Genomic DNA, 20,839 nt, shown 5'->3' on the forward strand with positions numbered 1-20,839 from the left:
GGATTGTATGTACATACATACATATATATGTGTACTGCACATAAAACAGTAGTGTAGGCTATGTATGTACTTACGCAGTTTCTACAAACCGAACAGGATTACTGATAAATATACTTTACATAAAACTGTAGATTTGATGTATATATTCACAAAGTTCTTACAGACGACTGGATTATAGGTAAGCGTATGTGCATGGGATCAATAAGCAGAAATTTAGGTAATTAATTTCACAGTTCCTACAGACAGAACAGAAATATAAGTTTACATACACACTAAAGAATTATGCGCCCAGTAGACGTAGATGGACGTTCACGTACAACTGGAAGAATAGGGTTACGGGAAGATCATCTTTTGCTCCAGAAAAGAATGAAGTAATGTTTTAGGCATAGCACACTGAAAACTTTTTATAGACTGTGAAGGATTATGATGGGGTGTTATGGTGTGGATAGATTCTGTGCATTAGGTGTGGGACTTATTTGTGAATTTCCTTACAGATTGTTATTTATGAGCCTCCCGTGGGTAGATTACAGTCCCATAGGCAACTATGTTACAGGTATTTGTTTGAAAATATTTTACTGGAAAAACAATGTTGAAGATTAACTCCCTGATGAAAAATACATATATTAGACATGGACATACAAGGTCATTTGCAAGGTTATGTCATTCAGAATGTGTTTAGTATGATCATGCCTCCAAAATATTAGTGGCAATTGAAATGTTTTAAACCAAAAATACCCAAACACCAGTTATAGGTATTAAATGCAGATAAGGTAAACATCCTAACAGTATTAAAAAGGTGTCTATCCTACTGAAAAACATAAAGCCTAGTGAAGGAAAACACCTGTATTCTGACAGACAGAGAAACGAATTGAAATCGTGTATCTAGAATTATAACATATAGAGAAGCGTAGTGAAGGAAGGTATCTGTACTTGAAATAAGGAAGAGGACTGCAGACTGATTCAATACCGTAGTCAGACAAGTACATACTTTAAGTGTTAGAGAAGTGTTACAAAAAGACATCCAGTAAAATGCAGTGAACTAACGTTTTAACTCTCCACAAGTCAAGGAGCGCTACTACATACACATATCTGGTGGTAAAGAAGGAAAACGAGACCAGCTTGGCTTCAGATGTCCTCACACCAATGGCTAGGAGCTGTGCTGATCATGCAGGTCCTATTATGTACCTTTGTATCAGCAGGTAAGCCGATTATGGTTATTAATAAAAGTAAATAAAAATATTCATATGCCTTGTAGAAATGTGAAGTGAATATCTTAATTATTTATAATATGCAAGAATATTTCCTTTCTACTGTTATCTCAAAAACAGAAATATTAAGTTAAGTTACACTGAATAACAGGAATAACAGAAAACATGTCTGTTGTGACGTCAAAGAGAGTTTTGTAGAATTATACCAAATTAAGAATTTTGAAGCCAGTCTTAAAATGCACATTTTATTGAATCGATATGTAATCATTATTAATTACTTTTTGGTCATAGTTGGCAAAAATCGAGGATGAACACCGACTATTGGGTAGAGGTTAATTAGTGGGGAGTTAGGTGGATGAATAAATAAATAGAAAGAAAAATAAGGTATTATGAAAGAAGATGACACATTGAATATGACACGATGTTTCAGGTCCCATGTTTAAGCTGATGACAGTGATTACACAGCATTTCCCGACACCACAACTTCTGTTGTGACATTCTTCTGCTAAACATTGTGAGACTAAACTCCAATACTATATTTAAGTAGAACAATAGCACAGAGTCCATTGGAATTGAGTCGAAAGGTTTAACAGGTAAATGGTCGAAGGGGATGCTGTGATTTCAGTTTCTTCGGTCACCTTTCTCATGAAGAAAAAACCATTGATTTCGAGGTGCGGTTTGAAGTCTGTAAACTTTTGGTTTGAACTTTCCTTAACTTTAAATTATAGCTTATTATATTGTTAATGATACAAGATGAAATACGTATATTCATTACAATAACGTTTTTTGAGGGAGTATCTGTGAGTTCTCTTTTGAAAACATCGTCTTCATCTTGAGGATCAGGGCTTTACTGGGATTGCCTTAGTGTGTGTTTGGAGTTTATTTTCTGTTTCCATAGAGAACACTAAAAGTTTCATTCGAAACGCTTTTCTTTGGTTCTACATCTTTTAATTATGTTGGTGTATGACTATTTATCTTAGGATTGGGCTGTGACATATTTATACAGACATAAGCCTTTCCGTATAGGCATTGCACTGTCAAATATCGAAAATTCACCACGAAACAAATATATAGGTGTTAAACATGTTGCATGTGACGCCACTGCTTTCGTCTGTGACTAAACTCCACTGCATCAGCATATGCAGATAGTTTTATATGAAATGAGATTAGCCCTCCTTATATAAGGATATATCTAGAGTGGATACATAAGCTGATACAAATGCACACAGACAGACATAGACATATAAATAAAGAGACACTTAAATGTAGTTCGGGCAATGGTGTGAATTAGGTATGGATACTGTGCACACATGAACACAGATAACTATAAACACACATACAATATACATAAATAGATAAGCAGGTAAATACGTAAGATATTGAACATATGTATAGTAGACAAAATAATAGACAGATATAGAAAGATAGTAGGCAGATAAATGCTTCTATAAAGATGATCCATTATGTGTGTATATCTGTGTTAGCATCCATCACCTCCAATTGACTGTTTTGATTACTGTACTTTGATGCTAACTGGAAACTGTCTGACGGTGTACATGGACTATCTTTTAGGAGTCTTGCCCGAAATAGGGCACGTTTCCACATATTTGTAGACTTTTTGTTTTGAATTTAAAGAGTTAAATGAGTCAATTATTATTTTCCACAAAGCAGTGTATACAATTAGCGCCTAGTGAGGTCATTATGGATTTAATAACATCAGAAAAAAAGAAAAGGGAACATTACCTAACATGTCCTTTATACAATGTTTGCTTCCTTAACGGGTACCCTCAACTAATATGTATGGATACAATAAGTAGCCACAAAAAGCAGATGAGAAGCATAGAGACACCGATAAACTGATACAGTTTTTTTTTGTCATTAAGAACTTGACTAATAAGACGCCAGACTTTGTAAAAAGAAAACTTTTGCTCAGGTTAAAAAAAAACATTGTCGCCTTTTAATACCACAAAAGTACACTAATAAAATATTTTCATGTATATTCTATTTTTACTTTTTAATGCCATAACCAAGGAATGATTCAAATGCAGATAAAAAGGGATTGGGTAATACAGATAAACACAGGAAGATAGGCAAATAGTAATAAAATACGAGTAGATAATAGAGAAATGGGTAGGTAAATAGACTGCTGAACAGCTACTAAGTATGATAACTCTATTATAAATACTTTTTAATTTTCAACAAGATTGTAACTGAAGGAATGCCAAGGACGACATCATTGATTCCATGTGAATGTTTGTAGAAACAAGACAATCTGTTCCTTTAATGATACCGGAAGTTCACTTAACAGCAGGAAATAGCTGGGTTATTGTAAGACTCAAAATACCCGCCAACAGATATACGATTCTATATACTGTAAACAAACAACTCCCAAGTCTATTTTACAAAGAAACTCTACACGCCATCTGTACTATAGTAATATATCTATCACCCGTCCCTCATATGGTGAAAGGCCGAAACAGGCGTGACTGATTAAACTATGAGTCTTGGCAAACATAAAGTATTACTTCATATATATATATATATTATAACGCTAACACGTACTCTAGTTCTAAGGGATTGTGGTAACACTTTTGGGTCTCTAACGGTATATTTAGAAGGTTGAATATAACTTTTAATCTTTGGATAGCAAGGTAGAAATTCACACATCAAACGCAATTCTTAAGATTAAGACTTGCTGATGAATTAAATGTGCAAGATGAGATTTAGATCATATGTTGATAAGCTATTACTATCTAATTTTGTAACTATTAACATCATAATAAGTACTAATCCTGATAGAAATATTTTCCTATAAATAGTTAATTCACAAGTTTATTAAAATTTCATATTACTTCTAATGGAGTTTGACTTTCACCTTAAACCTAAAAAACACTGGTATGTTTTCTTCAGTGAAGTCTATTATAAAGTGTCAGAAATTTACAGACTTTACTCGCGAACTCGAAAAAATAAAATTAAAATGACGACAGAAATACATTTATATTCTGTAAAATGCAACGTAACGACCCTTAAATTCATAATTAGCTAAAATATTCTCCCTAAGTTCTCTTCTTCATTCAATCACTTTCAGGCTTGAGTAAACACGAACATTGCATCATGACAAGGACATATGACAGTTGCGTCTTATTCTTACTGGAGCACTCATAAACTAAAAGCTCTAAAAACTAATAATGTCAGAGACCTTTCTTTGCATGCCGATGTGGGCTTTATGTGTAATAAAATTATCTTAACGCTCGACGATACCGAAAATAAACATTCGCCGTTTTCAGGTCGACGTCCTATCGTTATCATGCAATGTCTTTGAAGCCTAAAAACCAAACGTAAGATGTATTTTGACGTAAAAAAAAAAGACATCACCTGTCTATGTTGCCACAGTAAGACGCAAATAACCATTTTGTAGCTTTCGGTGAAGTTCTGAAATAAAAGCCACAATAAGCTATTATCTGAATAAATATCTACGTGTGTGCATGTTAATAGTACACTAGTTTGTAGGTTGTGAGAAATTTCAAGTAAGTAAACTATTCTGTAGGTTGTTAGAAATCTTCAAGTAAGTAAATTATTCTGTAGGTTGTTAGAAATCTTCAAGTAAGTAAACTACTCTGTAAATTGTGGGAGATCTTTAAGGAAATAAACTACTCTGTAGATTGTGGGAGATCTTTAAGGAAATAAACTACTCTGTAGATTGTGGGGGATCTTTAAGGAAATAAACTACTCTGTAGATTGTGGGAGATCTTTAAGGAAATAAACTACTCTGTAGATTGTGGGAGATCTTTAAGGAAGTAAACGGCTCTGTAAGTTGTTAGAAATCTTCAAGTAAGTAAACTACTCTGTAGATTGTGGGAGATCTTTAAGGAAGTAAATGGCTCTGTAGATTGTGGTAGATTTTTAAAGAAGTAAACGGCTCTGTAGGTTGTTAGAAATCTTCAAGTAAGTAAACTACTCTGTAGATTGTGGGAGATCTTTAAGGAAGTAAACTACTCTGTAGATTGTGAGAAATCTTTAAGAAAGTAAACTACTCTGTAGGTTGTGGGAGATTTTTAAGGAAGTAAACCGCTCTGTAGGTTGTTAAAAATCTTCAAGCAAGTAAACTACTCTGTAGGTTGTTAGAAATCTTAAAGAAAGTAAACTGCTTTGTAGATTGTGAGAAATTTTTAAGTAAGTAAACTACCACGTATGTTGTGAGATATATTTAAACAAGTATACTACTCTGTAGGTTGTGAGACATTTTTAAGCAAGTAAACTACCCTGTATGTTGTATGAAATTTTTAAGCAAGTAAACTATCCAGTATGTTATGAGAAATAGTTATGCAAGTAAACTACTCTGTAGGTTGTTATAAGTCTTGAAGCAAGTAGACTTCTCCGTAGGTTGTGAAAAATCTTTAAGCAAGCAAACTATAAACTACTCTGTAGGTTGTGGAAGATCTTTAAAGAAGTAAAGTGCTCTGTAGATTGTGGGAAATTTTTGAAGTAAGTAAACTACTTTGCATGTTGTAGAAAATAATTTAAGCAAGTCAACTACTCTGTAGGTTGTTAAAAATGTTTAAGATTGTGGTAGATATTAAAGACTCAAATGCTTACCTTTGCTGCTTTTTTATTAGTTAAAGTGGATAGAATATCAGGAAAAGTTATATATGGGTTAGACTACGTTTCATAAATTATCTTGAAAAACGTCACAATAACAGAACCTTAAGCAATAAAAATACTTTACGTCTGTTGGAGTTCTGGTCTTTGGTTATATTAATTGTAAAAGCATGGAAACAGTTCTTCGTAAAAAAAACCGAGACTCTAGTAAGTTCTGTAAAATCCAAAATACACTTTCAACATTTTTTATTTATTGAGCGTGACATTATAAATGCACATATGACAAACTTCTTTTATTCAGAGCCTATAGCGTTGAATATTTAACATTTTTCATGACACTTACTTTGTGCTAATTAATTTCTGTTTTTCGTAAAATAATCGAACATGATGATTTTTGTGGACTAGAATTGACGTTGGGTTGGATGTGTAGCTGGTAAAATAACACATCTTATATGGTTGTTAACTCATTAATAGAAGAAAGTCAACAAAAATAGAGGACGATGTAACTTCTCTCATTATGCTTGAACAAATGATTTCCCATGATTAGCGATTTTAATTTTGACACTTTATTATTAATCGTTTCTATTATAAAATAATCCAAAATATTCAAGGCCCAAGTCTGTATTATGCATGTAGTGTTAGAAAATTGACCAAAAAAAACAACAACAACAGAAAAGCATGAAAAGTAACTGTATTAGCTCCAAACTTCATTTGTACTTCGTGTAATCAGTTTATTGCGATAACTGATAAGGGTTGCACGAACATATAGAGGGCGTGGATTGGCCTCCCTGTTAGAGCTGACGAGTCGGGTTGGAATCCACACCATACAATAAAATATTATTTGTACCTTGAATTGTGAGTCCGTTATGAGAGTAACAGTCAGTTCTTTAGTGTTGATGGAGGGCGGTATGGTGCTGCTGACTGGCTGCCTTCTCTCTGGTTCAAAATTAGGGATGGCGTCAAATACCCGAAGTAGTTGTATCTTTGCCATAAACACAAAGTACGAATACGAAACTATACTTTGACAAATAATTATAAGAATTGTACTTGGAACAAAATACAAAGATTGGTTTTCTTATCGGAAATTCAAATATATGAGGAGGATACGGACAGAAACCCAGCTAACGTATAAAACGAAGTGAGACCATGGAATAGAAAGTAAAGAAATTTGGATTTTTTTTAATTTAAAAGTGATTCATTATATAAAGCCTGTGCGTTAAGCCCGAAAAGTAAGAAGGCACTGAAGAACATCTAAGTTTTGGTTTCAGTCATTGCTACTCAGAAAAGATTTCTACATTTTCAGTCGTTGAAATAGATGATTTCATCATATGGTCAGCAGAGAGCAAGGAAGGCGAGGGAAGTTGGTGGCGCCACATAGGGACGAACTTCAGAAATCCTACTTGTGTCGCCTGCCATTGTGGAAAGGTAGGATTTGGAAAAGTGCAACTTACCCCGTGAACAGTGTTTCTTTATATTGAGTTTAAACGTTGTTGAGTACGACACCAAACGACAAACAAGGATTATAACACAATCATATATTTATACTTAAATTATAGCAACTTATCGAAGAACGGTGTTTGGATACAACCTGTTTGAGCGTTGAAAAAACTTAAGTTTTTCTCACGTTACTGAAAAGAAATCACAAACCACGACGTTTCACTTTTTCAGCGAAGCCTTAATTGGTAACTGAACTGAAGAAGTTGAGCTAAATAAGAGAAACTTCTAAGTTTATGAATTATCTTATGTAACCCGATAACTCGAGAGAAACTGAAGTTTTGTCAGAAGTTTAGGAAATACTGGAGTTCCCTCATCAAACATGTTTTAAAGTTTTGCTTCTAATACTACCACCACGGTATAAGTCAGCCATGAAGGTATTGCCAGAGCTAAATTCGTAAACTAGCTATGTAAATTTATATAGTGTTCGTATATATTATATATATATATATATATTGCAAAACTAGTTCATCTTATTGGAATTGTTTCCGGAAAAAATATATATATGGTAAATATAAGATTAGAATCTATTCATTAAAGCAAGATTTAATAAATATAAAACTGCTATAGAAATTATTATGAAATAATTAGCCGCGACCCGCAAAACAGATGCTGTAGTTTCCATGCCCTTCTCTTGAATTTTCCTTATTCCATCATGTTCACGCACGCTATTTAAACTATGCTTTCTTGCAGGCGTTACGTGTTAGATCGATAAATCCTGGTCTATTTGAAAAAAAAAAGTGATCAGACAAACAAACTCACGTAAACGTAACTTTATTTAATAAAACTACATGTAAAGTAAACTAATGTATTTGTAATAGTGTACATAGTATGAAACAGTATGAGCGTTTTGTGTATGACATGGTTTTACGAGTTGAAACAAAAAACAAACTCACAAAAACGAAGAATAAAACTAGTAAAGAAAAAGTAGTTAAATGTAGTTGATAGCAGTCTATGAAACGAACCGAAACTAAATTATTGCAAAGCAAAGTAAATTTAAAATTCTAATCAAGGCACTCTTAGCTGTTTATAGAGAAATATCAGAATGCGTGTTCACTAAGTGATAAACATATGATTTTGAACGTACTGTGCATTCATATTTTAAACTTAAATAAATCGAAAACGCCCATAGCAATTGTATTTAGTGTAGTGTTCTTTTCTTTTTTTTTAGGAAATTACAAGCTGGTTAAGTGTTGTTTGTGTGAAATACTTTGCAAATAAAAACTAATGTTGAAATCGAAGTCAGTTGTCACGTGATGACAACGATATTGTGCCATCATGTAGCATTATCGTTGCATTAAATAGTTTGACTTAGTCAAAAATAAGTAAGGTGATTCAGATTGGAAATGGCGATATGCAATCCAGAATCCTCGGACAAAAGCCTTTCTCACGATATGAGATTTGTAGCGTTTGATCGAGAGATTTGCGAGAAAACTTCGGGACAGACAAACACAAGCGTTTTATTTATATAGATGTAATGACAACAACAAAAAATTCTATTTAACAAGAAAATGAAAATATCTAGAAAAATTACTATTGATTAAGGTAAGGTAGATAGTTAATGCAAATTACTATTTAACTAGGTAATAGAAATATCTAGTAAAAATTACTATTGATTAAGGTAATGTACACAATTAATGAAAATGATCATTTAATAACGTAATAAAAATAGAGAAGTTACTATTCGACAAGATGGAAATAGCGAATATTACTTTTCAACAAAATAAAGGAAATAGCGAAAACGATTATTTGATAAGGTAATGGAAATAGCGAAAATTATTTCTCAACAAAATAAAGGAAACAACTAGTGGAAATGATCATTCAATAAGGTAATAAAAATAGCTAGTGAAAATTACTATTCAAATAGTATTGAGTTTGGAGTAAAACTTTTCTATGACATGTTTTATAAGCTTTTCACACGTGAGTGAAGTCGATTGTTCTTCTGGGTAACACTGACTTCCGTTGGCAAGTTGAATTGTTTACTAGGAAACACGTGTGGACAGTTTCCTGCACACTGACTTTGCATATTGAACACCCTTTTTGTACACACATATAGTGACTAAACGAACGTCTCTGATAGGGAGTGCAACATATACTTCTGAAAGCCGGTATGATGAGGAATGTTGTTGTTTGTGTGATGATGAGCGCTACTTTATCGGAGTAGAAAGTAATTATAACGTTTTAAACCAAATAAAGAATAATTTTCATAGTCCTAATTGCTTGTGTATCTTATTCAATTTCCACTTTGCTTAAGTTACTTATAGAACTCTCACTCTTGTATCTTCAGTTTTTGTATTGCAGGGAAAGACAAGAGGATAAACGATTCTGAAATGTATACATATTAACGGAAAGAAAATCCAGTTAACAGTCACTCTAATCCAAAGTGTTGATTGGAACTAATGTGTTGACGTTCACTAAACACTACATAGTGAGTTAGGTGAAACTAAGGAGTTGACGTTCATAAACACTACATAATGAGTTAGGTGGAACTAAGAAGTTAACGTTCTTTGAACACTACATAGTGAGTTAAGTGGAACTGAGGAGTTGAAATTTACTAACCACTACATAGTTAATTGAGTGGAATTAAGGAGCTGATGTTCTCTAAACACTGTATAGTGAGTTCAGTGGAACTAAGGAGTTGACGTTCACTAAGTATAACATAGTGAGTTCAGCGGAACTAAGGAGTTGACGTTCACTAAACACTATTTAGTGAGTTCAGTGGAACTAAGAAGTTGACGTTCTCTAAACACTGTATAGTGAGTTCAGTGGAACTAAGGAGTTGACGTTCACTAAACACTATTTAGTGAGTTCAGCGGAACTAAGGAGTTGACGTTCTCTGAACACTACATAGTGAGTTAGGTGGAACTAAGGAGTTGACGTTTAGTAAACACTACGTAGTGAGTTAGGTGGAACTATGGAGTTGACGTTTAGTAAACACTACGTAGTGAGTTAGGTGGAACTATGGAGTTGACGTTTAGTAAACACTATGTAGTGAGTTAGGTGGAACTAAGGAGTTGACGTTTAGTAAACACTACGTAGTGAGTTAGGTGAAACTATGGAGTTGACGTTTAGTAAACACTACATAGTGAATTAGGTGGAACTATGGAGTTGACGTTTAGTAAACACTACGTAGTGAGTTAGGTGGAACTATGGAGTTGACGTTTAGTGAACACTACATAGTGAATTAGGTGGAACTATGGAGTTGACGTTTAGTAAACACTACATAGTGAATTAGGTGGAACTATGGAGTTGACGTTTAGTAAACACTACGTAGTGAGTTAGGTGGAACTATGGAGTTGACGTTTAGTAAACACTACATAGTGAATTAGGTGGAACTATGGAGTTGACGTTTAGTAAACACTACGTAGTGAGTTAGGTGGAACTATGAAGTTGACGTTTAGTAAACACTACACAGTGAATTAGGTGGAACTATGGAGTTGACGTTTAGTAAACACTACGTAGTGAGTTAGGTGGAACTATGGAGTTGACGTTTAGTAAACACTACATAGTTAATGAAACTAAAGAGTTGACGTTCACCAAGTATAACATAGTGAGTTAAGTGGAACTAAGTAGTTGAAATTTACTAAACACTACATAGTGAATTAAGTGGAACTAAGGAGTTGAGGTTCGCTTAACGCTGCATAGTGAGTTGATTGTATCTTAGTGCTAGAGGTTCATTAAATACTACATAGTGAATTGTGATGAACTAATGGGTTGAGTGCACTAAATGCTAGTAAGTCAAAGTTCACAAAACGTGGTAAGCCTATACAGGTGAGCAGGAAACTATTAATTATACCAAAGTGTTAAGTGGAACTTTAGAGTTCAATGAACACTCTTGAGGCGATTGAAATCAATGGATTGGAGCTCAATTAATCTATTTCAGTAGAAAGAGTTAATGGGTTTAGGTTTACCAATTGTCAGTAAATTGAGTGGAAGTAACTGGCTTAGCTTCACTAAATGATAGTGAGTTGTATGAAACCCATCAGTTAAACTTTATATGGTGATAATTAATTGAAAAGAACTCATCAGATGAAGTTTATTACATATTATAGTGTTGGTTTGCGCTAATTATTTCAGTGTTTTAAGTATTAGTGCGCTGTATGGATCTAATGAGTTGATTTCGTCTAACTGTTAATGTGTTGAGTGAAGTTAAAACGTTTGAGATTTGTTAAATACTTGTGGCTTAGAGAAGTAATATATATAATATTGGATTGAATCTTCCTAAATACAGAAAAGTAAATGGATTAAATAAAAGTAGTTCAAAGTAACCAAATTCCGGTTTGTTGGATAAGATTTGTAGACTGAAATTCAGTAAGTTCGAGTGAACTGGAAGAACTGTTGGGTTGAGATTCACTAGAAAGGTAGGGATTTCTAAATAATTATTAACTGGGAATGATTAGCGTGTTAAAGTTATACGTACTAAATTAAATGTTGCTGAATATGTAGTTACAGTTTATTTAGTTATCATCTTTCTTAGAAACTTTAGAAAAACTGTCCCTCGGACATTATAAAACTCGACGCCAGTAAATACAAGTTAAGTCTATTCACCTCTTGTAAGCTTGGTAACAACTAGTGAATCCAGCTCAACTTCTTGATCTCATTAACTAGTGAATTTAAACTCGATTAAAGGTTTAATTGAACATTCAACATTTCAAAATTTTGTAATAGAGTTTATGCTTATTTTCTGTATAAACAAAACAAAAACAATCAGATCTCTCATCTTTATTCCACTATTAAGTAAACAGACAGTATTCAACACCGTAAAACAATATTGGAATGAATAGCACCCAGACAGTATTCAACACCGTAAAACAATATTGGAATGAATAGCACCCAGATAGTATTCAACACCGTAAAACAATATTGGAATGAATAGCACCCAGACAGTATTCAACACCTTAAAACAATATTGGAATGAATAGCACCCAGACAGTATTCAACACCGTAAAACAATATTGGAATGAATAGCACCCAGACAGTATTCAACACCGTAAAACAATATTGGAATGAATAGCACCCAGACAGTATTCAACACCGTAAAACAATATTGGAATGAATAGCACCCAGGCAGTATTCAACACCGTAAAACAATATTGGAATGAATAGCACCCAGACAGTATTCAACACCGTAAAACAATATTGGAATGAATAGCACCCAGACAGTTTAGAATCGATTATTTTCACTTTGTGTGGCGCCAACGGTCTCTAAACTGTGGCGTCTGCCAAGTCTAATCCATTAAGCTGTAGTGTTTGAAAAGTTAAACTGATAGTTACCCACTCGGCGGTTTTTTTTGTTTTTGTTTTTTTCGCTTCTAGGATTTTCGATATTGAATATCTCAAGTTTTTATGGTGTTTAACGTACCTCGTGCGCACTTATGCACTAGAACATTAAATATATATATATATTGTTTTAATCTAATGAATATGCCTGAATATAATTAGTACTGTTTTATGATAAAATTAATTATTAAATAGGAAACTCGTATAAAACTCTATGTGTCATGCATAAAAAAACGGTCATTAAAATACATAAATATTTTGACCTAACATCTTTACATAAATGTCATTATTCAAAGGGGTAAGAAAAAGATCTTAGTTCACACACAAAACCTTTTCTATCTGAAGCGTTAAGACTTGTTCTTTCTTCTTGGGATAGAGATTAAACAATCATTCGTCCAAGTATTTCTACTCATCTACTAGGGTGCAAAATTTATTTTACTATCTCCTTAAATGATAAATAGTTAATTAGTTTACTAATGAAAGAAGAACATTTGTCTGGTCTGATCTCTATTAAGTTGTTTAAGGGTTGACCCGTTGCCAAATTAGCGCTAATGTGTTGTATATGTTACTGGCAACGTTGGTTGTGAGATTATAGTTACAACATGTGTCATGTTTCTAGTAATATGGGTTCCACTTTTACTTGTGAAGCTTTAATTTTAGCTGAATAACCACTCTACTGCAATAGGAAGTAAAAGAGATGTCTTAAATTTTAAGGGTTCAGTGGGGCTCTGTGGATTCAGTTTCGTTTCCTTTAAATATATGAGGTAATATGTAGAATAAAGTTCTTAAATATTGTACGGTTCATCAATGCTGATAAGTGATTATTTCTGAATATTAATCGCATTTTATAAGTACGATTTTCCAGGTCCATTGTTGCCCTTGAAACTACTTCCTTCGTTGTCGGCCATTCTGAACGCCATGATTTCGCTATATTGCCAGATTCCGCAATTTCTATTATTACAAGTTTTTGCGAAATACAAATCTTCCCCAGACTCTATGTGGACATTTGCTTTTAAGACCACTTTTAATCAGATCATAGGCACAAAAATGCATTGGAGCTGCATCAAAACAGTGAGGTTCCTCAGGACTCAGTGTTAGGAACTTCTCTATTTTTGATTTTCGGCAGTGATATAAGTGGAAGAATGGTAAAGAGATTGTTTAAATTTGCTGATGACATTAAAGTTTTTGGTGCCAGTGGCTCTGAGGAGGAAGCTGCTGCTTTCCAAAAGGATTTTGATTATTCAGTGAGTTGGGCGAATAGATGGCTTTTAATTATAATAAATGTAAGATAACGCATGTGGGATATAGCAATTTGAATTACGAGTACAATTTTGATGGGAATAACTTTAACGGTGTCATGGAAGATCACTCTGTTAAGCCATCCAAATAATGGGTTGTTGCTACTGTAAGGATTTTAGGTTGTATCTACAGAAATATTGAATATAAATCTAAAGAGGTTATAATGTCATTGCATGGGTTATTGGTTGGGCCACATTTAGAGTACTGTGTTCAGTTTTAGGCTCCTTACCTGAGAAAATATATCAAATTGTTGGAAAGGGTTTACAGGAGGGGTAATAGGATGATACCTAGGTTGGAAAGGTTGCCATACAAGAATATGTTAAGATGTCTGAAATTGTTTTATATGGAAAAAAGAATTAAATGGAATCTGACTGAAGTGTTTAAGATTGTTAAGGAACTTGGTAGTGTTGATGCATATTTTTTTTTTTCGTATTCAGTGGTGAAAAGTGTGAGACTAAACATAAATATAAATTTTGGCAGTGTTGGAGTCATCTTCAGTTAAGACTTTAGCTTCAGGGTGGTCAGTTTTTGGAAAGGTTTCCTTCGGATGTAGTACATACAGTTAATTTAAGAGAAAGCTTGATAAATATTTGAATGATAAAGACAGGTTTTGGATTTTTTAGTGTTTGATTTAATTTACTGACTAGGACGGCCTAGGTGGACAAAAAAAAAGATATCCATTGTTTCCTTTAATATTATGTTATAATCGAATGAGATTGCTGTGAATCCAGTTTTTTCGCCCATTTTCTCCATAAAACAGCCATTACTTTCAAGATATGTTTAGACGCATGTTAACTGTGGCATTTGGTCTTTCGACAGCTTTAATTTCTTTTTTAGTTTTTCATTAAATGTACCGTGAGATATGCCCAACTTCATCCTAGTAGAGTTTACGTTAGAGGGTTTCCTTTTGTAACCACAGCCTACCTGAACTTTGTGGTTAAAGGCTTTGCGAGATTTTTTTTTTTGCTTCTTGAAAACGCCGTGTTATAAATGTTGTGTCCTATTGGTTTACATCGTTTAAAAATTTCGCTTTACTAATTTTATTCCTTAACAGTGTTTGTGTCATATATATTCCTCCAACGATAAGTTTTCACTGTCGAATAGTCGTGTTTGGTTTGGTTTATTTTGAATTTCGCGCAAAACTACACGAGGGCTATCTGCGCTAACCGTCCCTAATTTAGCAGTGTAAGACTAGAGGAAAGGCAGCTAGTCATCACTACCCCCCGCCAACTCTTTTACCAACGAATAGTGGGATTGATCGTCACATTATAAAGCCCCCACGAGCATGTTTGGTGAGACGGGGATTTGACTCCGCAGATTGCGAGTCGAGCGCCTTAACCACTTGGCCATGCCAAGCCCGAATGGTCGGGAACTTGCTACTAAATAACTATATAAGTGTTAAAAATGTCGCCCGTGGCTCGTATCTGCGGCGACGTTCTACAGTATTAACAATAGTTCTTATAAAATGGACTTAGTCACCTGTACTGAAGAAAGATCTAAAATATAAGCTGTTACTTGTTCTTTTAAGCAAACAAATATCGTAGCTTAATCTGTTATGACTATAAAAAATCACTTATGTTTGTATATCAGGTTGGAAAACTTTATTCAGTGATTAGCGAGCCGGACCGACGTTCCATGGTTCATGATCTACACTATGAGTTGTGAGTTATAAGAGTGTCGGTCAAATCCCACTATTTGATTAAAGCAGCCAAAGAGTTAGCGGTAGATGCTGTTGACTTACCCCCTTCCTTCTATCAGTTTAAAGTTAGAGAAGGTTAATACAGCTACGACTTATATAACTTTGCGCGAATAACCGGAATAAACAAACCGTTTATGCAACAGTAAATAAATTTTACATTAAAATTTATAATATTATTATTTAATTTAAATTGTAACAAGGCGTTATGTTAAATGTATATAAATATGCGGGTACAAAAAAATAAAACATGTAAACCAAAAGAAACAGAATGTTTAAAGAAAACATAATTGATAATGCATACAGAGTAACAGCGTGCAAGAACTATGTCGGACATAGAGAATGAAAGATTAGAGGTGAAGTTAGTGAAAAATACGTTGTATAATAGAGACAATGACTGAAAACAAATGAGCGGGAAGGCATGGTAGAATGAAAACGATTGGAAACAAGTGATATTTTAGGAGGAAAGAATAGAACGGACAAACCGACAAAATACCAAAAAATAAAGATAAAGGATAAATAGAAATAGGAGAATTATTCAAATCAACGAGGTTTATTTTTCGTATAAGACTCATGACGTAGCTAATCAATGAGACTTAATATTTAAGACCCGGCGCCGCGAAAAACTCGGCCCTGATATGGCTGCGCCTTTCTGTTTTATTTATTACTAATTTGACAACTGACTACTTTTACGCTTTCTATTGTAGTTACTATACATCGTAGGTACAGAGCATCAGGGTAATGGATCACAAAGACGACAAACATGACATACATGGCATGTACCTTTCTTTCGTTTTTTGTTCAACACATACTCATGGATCACAAAGACGACAAACATGACACACATGGCATGTACCTTTCTTTCGTTTTTTGTTCAACACATACTCTGCCAGTTACTACTGTTTCCATGCTTCCTGGTATCCGATTGAAAATCTGAAAGTTGTATTGAAATCAGCTCAACTAATGTAGCTATACTGTTTACTAATAATTACTGTTGCGTTTTTTCGATTATATGTTTCATAATTTTTTCAGCCGCGAGTCTTAAGTATTCAGCAAGTGTATTGGAACTAAGAGGAAATATGGATTTTACACACATCAACGTCGGTTTAAATGTTTAATGTTAAAGCTGGTGTTTTCTGTACTGTAATATTCATCATTCCGTTGTTCTGAAAATCAGATTAGCTTAATCAAGAGCTTTCGTGCTGGACATCATTAAGGTGTGTATTTCGGTTTTGTCATTATGCTAAAAATTGCTTTTCATGAACGTTAAGAAACTAACCACCTAGTCTAACACACACACACACACATATATATATATATTGGCAAGAGTCCTTAATGGTCTCTGAAATTCTGTATTAATGATATATCTCACGCCATAAGTTAATTTAGCTCTTGACTGTAGGAGAAGAAAAAGGTAAATAAAACTTTGTAACTTCAGGATTGTAGTAGCAACAGAAATATTTTGTTGATATATCATGACATGTGCAGGTGAAGAAACAAAACTCATACCAAATATTGATTTTATATTAAATGAAATTTGTTGTTGTTTTTTCCAATATTTTCGCGATTACCTCCACCTTTATGTTGATTATGTTCAACATCACGCAATATCCAGTTCATACAGATCAACCCCCATTCTTCGCTTACTACATATGACTAAATGTTTTCGCAGAAAAGCATTTTTGACAGGCGCAGTATGTTATCAACTCGTCATTTTTTTTTCATTTCATTTAATGTAATTATTACCAGTTCAGAACTATACATATAATATATTTAATCGATCGACGTTTTTATCTTTTGGACGTTGAGTAAAATGTTTTTAATAATTTCAAAATTTCGAGTACATGGAGATAACAGTAGATAAGAACGTCATTATTTGTCTGGCCCAACTGGTCCTAAATAACGCCAAAGAGATAACAGTAAATAAGAATGTCATTATTTGTCTGGCCCAGCTGGTATAAATAACGCCAAAAAGATAACAGTAAATAAGAACGTCATTATTTGTCTGGCCCAACTGGTCCTAAATAACGCCAAAGAGATAACAGTAAATAAGAACGTCATTATTTGTCTGGCCCAGCTGGTATAAATAACGCCAAAAAGATAACAGTAAATAAGAACGTCATTATTTGTCTGGCCCAACTGGTCCTAAATAACGGCAAACAAAGGGTTTTTAAAGACAGCTTATAGAATAATGGGTCATGTAAAGCCTCGACAATTTAAATGGTAAAAATGAATTGCAGTTGCTCAGAGTATAAAATAATATTGTCCAAATTATTTTATTATTCATTTTGTGTTGTTACAATGTATAACAATGAGCTATAACATCCGTTCTGAGTTAAACCATGTTTTAGCTATACACACGATCCATCTTTGTTTGTTTTTCCAAAAAATAATTTTTTAAACCTAACGTAATGAGTTAGGGCTTTGTTCGCTCATTTTATTTGGAAACCGCTCTCGGAGTTTCATCTTTTGGTACTCTTGTATTATTTCGTCTTTTGGTGTTCTTAATTGTTTCACTTTGTGGTGTTGTTTTATCGTTTTATTATATGGTGCTCGTCTGTTGTTTCATCTTGTGGCAGTCTTATATTTATTTTTTTTACTTTGAGGCGCTCTTTTATTTGTTATCATGTGGTACTCCTCTTTTGTTTCATTATAGAATAATGCAACTCATCTCCCTATGAAACAGAGTTACAGTAAATAGAGGACTCGAGGTTAAATACAAGTCTATCAAAAACGAATTCAACTCAGAGAGTTCATGATTTTACGTACTTACCTAAGCGAACATGGTAAACATGGAAGTTATATATTGGGATCATGCTAAAATAAGGATTATCAAATGGATGGTCTTGGCCACTTTATCAGTTCCACTAGCTTAAGTTTTTAAGTTCTCAGTTGTTTTAGTAAGTTCAATCAACTATATTGTTGAATAAATTATGTCAGTTTTAGGAAATCTCGCAGAATTACAAGCCTAGGTGACTTTAGAGGTTGTATGTTTACGCGTTGTTTTATAATAAGGATTTTGGTAATACTATGAAGTACTTTACTTCTACGTTTGAAAGTTAATAAAGTTTAAATGGTAAAGCTCATCAAATGATTCAGTAAATGTTTAAACATTCTTAAACACTGCGTCTGTTTCTATCTATACAGAGTCAACAGTGTCGTCAGATACCAAACCAACGACACACGTCCAGGTGGCGTGTTATGACAAAGGGCAAGTTTACATAGATGGTGAAACGTTTGCTTCAAACTCGACCAGTTTTCAACCACAAAAGCCTAATCAGTGCATACAATGTGTTTGTCAGGTAATAAACTCTCGTCGTGAGAGATCTTCAGTTAGTTTATATGTTATGGTGACATTAACCCTAACTCAACTGCTTATCAGAATACCAAAATTATATTCATCCTTTTTATTTTCTCCGGGTAATCGTAAGTTGTATACTTAAACAGTTTAATTTAAACGATCAGATATTCTTAGTTTATAATTACTGCATTTATAAAATTGTGACCCGTGGTACTGGCATAACAGTTTTCCTTTATGAGATGACCTTTCAGGATAAAAACTATTCCAACCACTGCATTTGTGAATTTAATAGTAAGTTTTTTATTGAATGTACAATTCTTCTTTGCTTAAAGGTTTCTGCCTACCTGTACTCTAACCTGTGCATTTGTCTCTTGATAAATGTGCTGTCTTAATTGACGTCTTATTCCTATTAAACCGAAAACAGATTTTCTTTGATAGATTGTTTAGGCAGAGTATTCATGATGAAACGTTGTAGAATGGACGACAACTACCTGATGTTGAGGACGACGTTTCGAAATTCTTCCGCCTTTCGTATTCAGGTTGTATTCTTAAACAATTTAATTTGAACGACCAGATATTCTTAGTTTATAATCACTGCATTTATCAAATTGTGACTTGAAGACGAAAGGTGGAAGACTTTCGAAATGTCGTTCTCTACAACAGGCAGTTGCTGTCCATTCTACAAAATTCCATCGAAAGTATATCATCTTAACCACTCTACGTGTTTCACTCGAATATGTTTTTAGAAATTCTAACTAAAAATAAAAACATAAAACTTATCGAGTATTTTTTTTGTGTAAGTTTATTGGTTCAATGCTTGTCTTTCATAATGAGGTTTTAATTCTCAGAAACATCATCTGATCTGATGATTGAAGGTCGTTATCACGGTATAAACGCATAATTTATCTTAGTCCGTTACTGCATGTCTAGCAACCCTCGATATGGAGCGTAGTTTTATAGCGATTTGTTCCTTGACCAATCGAAGGCCGATATTGAATCAACAAATCTATATACTAATGTATTTAAATGATATATATTATTTCTTCCCCTAACTTGTAGGCTAACGTTTCATTTTCTTTCTCAAAGTTTCAGACTTTCTCTGTGTTAAGTCACTTTTCCGTTTGGCAATTTTTGGCATGGTGATTTTCGATGTTTTCATCACTTTATATTCATGATGAAGTAAAAAATAATTGTGTAATTTACGAAGAACGAGTTACTACAAAATTCCTGCAAATTTGTATGTAATGAACTCCGTACGAAGGACTTGCGATTCCGTTGGTCATAGAACAATTCAATTCATAGCGTACGCTTGGATTCTCCAGAAGAAAAAAAAAAGTCACTTTTCTTCTGATATATCACAATGATTCTCCACTAGCAAGACTCACTTTGAAATTCTGCATTAAACTTACTTTACAACAAATGTAGAAGTTTTATTAAAAAAACGAATTTCCTCAATAAGAATAAAAAATGCACAAAATTAATGTACATTATTAAAAATGAAACAATTGTCATTTCTCCATTAAGGAAGCGATGTTATAAAGTGAGGTCTTATTATTATTTGTTTAATTTTAGCGAGGGTTTATTTTGTAACATTTTTCATTTTGGTGCGATATTTAACTGTTATTGACTTATTTCTTAAAAAAAGTGGACAGATTCACTAAATAAACTTTTTTATAAAAGATCCACTTGTAATAAACAGTTGTTAAGAACTTCCACAAATCGGACTTAAACTGTGGGACAGTATTGCGGACAGACGGACATTAGCCTCTTATGTAACATTACAATTAATTATTTTTCATTAAAAATTAATGCCCAGTTACTGACTATAGATCTCTGCATTGACAGTTCGCTGTGGATTGAGGAGGTCAAAATAGATTACTCCTTTGATGTCCCACCAAATTCAAATCATCACTTTCTGCGGATGGAGTCCAGGTTTTGTGGTAGGAAGTGGTTTTTGTCTAG

The 20,839-nt window shown here is 33.6% G+C and overlaps 1 protein-coding gene across 5 annotated transcripts in view; it reads left to right on the forward strand.

Moving 5' to 3' along the window:
• LOC106463110 (chordin-like protein 1) overlaps positions 1-20,839 on the forward strand; it is a 61,850-nt gene that overhangs the window by 17,455 nt on the left and 23,556 nt on the right. For 2 of the 5 annotated variants that reach the window (XM_022390526.1, XM_013923080.2), the window contains 2 exons: positions 1,063-1,199; positions 18,724-18,878. In XM_022390526.1, coding sequence (XP_022246234.1) covers positions 1,130-1,199; positions 18,724-18,878 — 225 coding nt within the window. In that variant the 5' untranslated portion in view covers positions 1,063-1,129. The remainder of the gene's footprint in view (positions 1-1,062; positions 1,200-18,723; positions 18,879-20,839) is intronic. The other 3 variants (XM_022390525.1, XM_022390527.1, XM_013923081.2) reach the window with 3 other exon arrangements.

This window comes from Limulus polyphemus, unplaced genomic scaffold (assembly GCF_000517525.1).
Source record: "Limulus polyphemus unplaced genomic scaffold, Limulus_polyphemus-2.1.2 Scaffold1326, whole genome shotgun sequence".
NCBI lineage: Eukaryota > Metazoa > Arthropoda > Merostomata > Xiphosura > Limulidae > Limulus > Limulus polyphemus.